Below are 1,519 nucleotides of genomic sequence, written 5' to 3' on the forward strand. Positions count from 1 at the left end.
TTTTAGTACAAAATCATTTTATTAATTAAAAATAAATAAATACATAAATATTAATGTAAGATTTATGTGAATAACACTCATTAAATACACATACATTATAACATTATAAAAACTAAATATATATATTTATAAAAATGTATCCATTGGTACAAAATCAAATGTTTGACGTATGAACATCATCAATCTCGACTTCACAGGTGATCCGGGCATTCATGGTTTTTTGCTGCAAAACAAAAGACATTTCTTTAAAAGGTTTGCATGATAACTTTTATAAAACTTTTTTCATTTTTATATTTAGTGTTTGACCCCAAAATATACTGATGCTTACTTGGCAATGATCTTTTCAATGACCTTCTTAACCCATGGGGCAGAAGGGTCCAGACAGACCTCCTGTCCAGTTGACTTCAAGGTAGCACTGTGGAAAAAAATTAGAAGAAAGTCAGTAAGAAACCTATGTTTGCGTCCATCTAGATCATAATGGATTCATTTAATTCTTGTATTATGGCCGTATTCGTGTGAAAACTCACATGATCTCTGTGTCTTTACAGTGTGGGCTTGGAGGGAAGAGCTCCACACTCTCTATGTGTTTTCCAATGCGTCGGCTTTCTGTTTCAATGCAGCGACAGCGTGGATCGACAGCCAGACCTCTCAGGCTCATTCCTGAAAGCAAAAATCACAGGGATAAGTTAATACCGTACCACCACATATAAGCATAACTATCTATGCTTACTGATAATTATAGCACTATATGGTTTTGCAGGATTACTTACCTTCAATGATGGTCAGGAATGCCAGGAAAACAATAACAGACACTGAAAGGATTTTGCTGTTCATTCTGCCTGAGTGAGACTAAGATCTAACAATATAAAGATCAAATAAATTAAAAGCAAATCTAGAGCTTGGATTCTAGATTCCTGAGGAGCTCAGTTCAGCTGGTGAATTCTGTCAACATGTTGAAGTTGTAGCTCTTATATACTCTAGCTGTATCCTGTATATGAGTCAGAGGGAGTTGCGCAACATCCCGGTATGGGAAAGTTTTTCCTGATGTCACAAGTGAATCTCAGATCACCCTCAGTTATTCATGTGACTTGATGTGACAGCAAGATTAATTAGTTTCAGGAATTTTGGAAGGCATCCACTCTGACATGTCAGTGCATTACTTAGATTTGGAGTTTTTCAGCAACACATACAATCACATCGATATCACACTCAATAAAATAGAAAATAATAGCAGTGATAATCATATATGGGATTAATTTATTAACATAATAATGATAATTTATATAGATAGAAAATATTGAGGCCATTTTAAAAATTGACAGTTCCACCAGATTCACATTTTATAGTTATGAGTAAAACCTTTTTGTTTTATTTTGTAAAGTATACTGATGAAATATGTGCTGTCATCATGGCAAATATGTCTTAGGCTACTCTTCTGAAATAACCGAGGGTCTCCTTTATGTAATATAAAGCATATTGGTACAGCCTCTTACATACTCATGTGTTTTCTACAGTCATT

General features: G+C 34.2%; 1 protein-coding gene across 1 annotated transcript; it reads right to left on the bottom strand.

Annotated features, from left to right (window-relative positions):
• cxcl8a (chemokine (C-X-C motif) ligand 8a) lies at positions 1-1,124 on the bottom strand. The gene is made up of 4 exons (XM_056448634.1): positions 771-1,124; positions 528-660; positions 329-415; positions 1-223 (listed from the first exon to the last, which is right to left on the bottom strand). Exons 1-4 carry the CDS (start codon positions 832-834, stop codon positions 211-213), a joined length of 297 nt encoding a protein of 98 aa, XP_056304609.1. The 5' UTR covers positions 835-1,124; the 3' UTR covers positions 1-210.
• Positions 1,125-1,519: the final 395 nt, after the last annotated feature.

This window comes from Danio aesculapii, chromosome 1 (genome assembly GCF_903798145.1).
Source record: "Danio aesculapii chromosome 1, fDanAes4.1, whole genome shotgun sequence".
NCBI classification, from domain to species: Eukaryota; Metazoa; Chordata; class Actinopteri; order Cypriniformes; family Danionidae; genus Danio; species Danio aesculapii.

Excerpts from the sequence above, each read along its gene's own strand:
- cxcl8a (XM_056448634.1), bottom strand. The coding sequence starts at position 834 with ATGAACAGCAAAATCCTTTCAGTGTCTGTTATTGTTTTCCTGGCATTC. Across the intron at positions 661-770 it reads ATTCCTGACCATCATTGAAG|GAATGAGCCTGAGAGGTCTG; the intron begins GTAAGTAATCCT and ends TTTTGCTTTCAG. Across the intron at positions 416-527 it reads TGTAAAGACACAGAGATCAT|TGCTACCTTGAAGTCAACTG; the intron begins GTGAGTTTTCAC and ends TTTTTTCCACAG.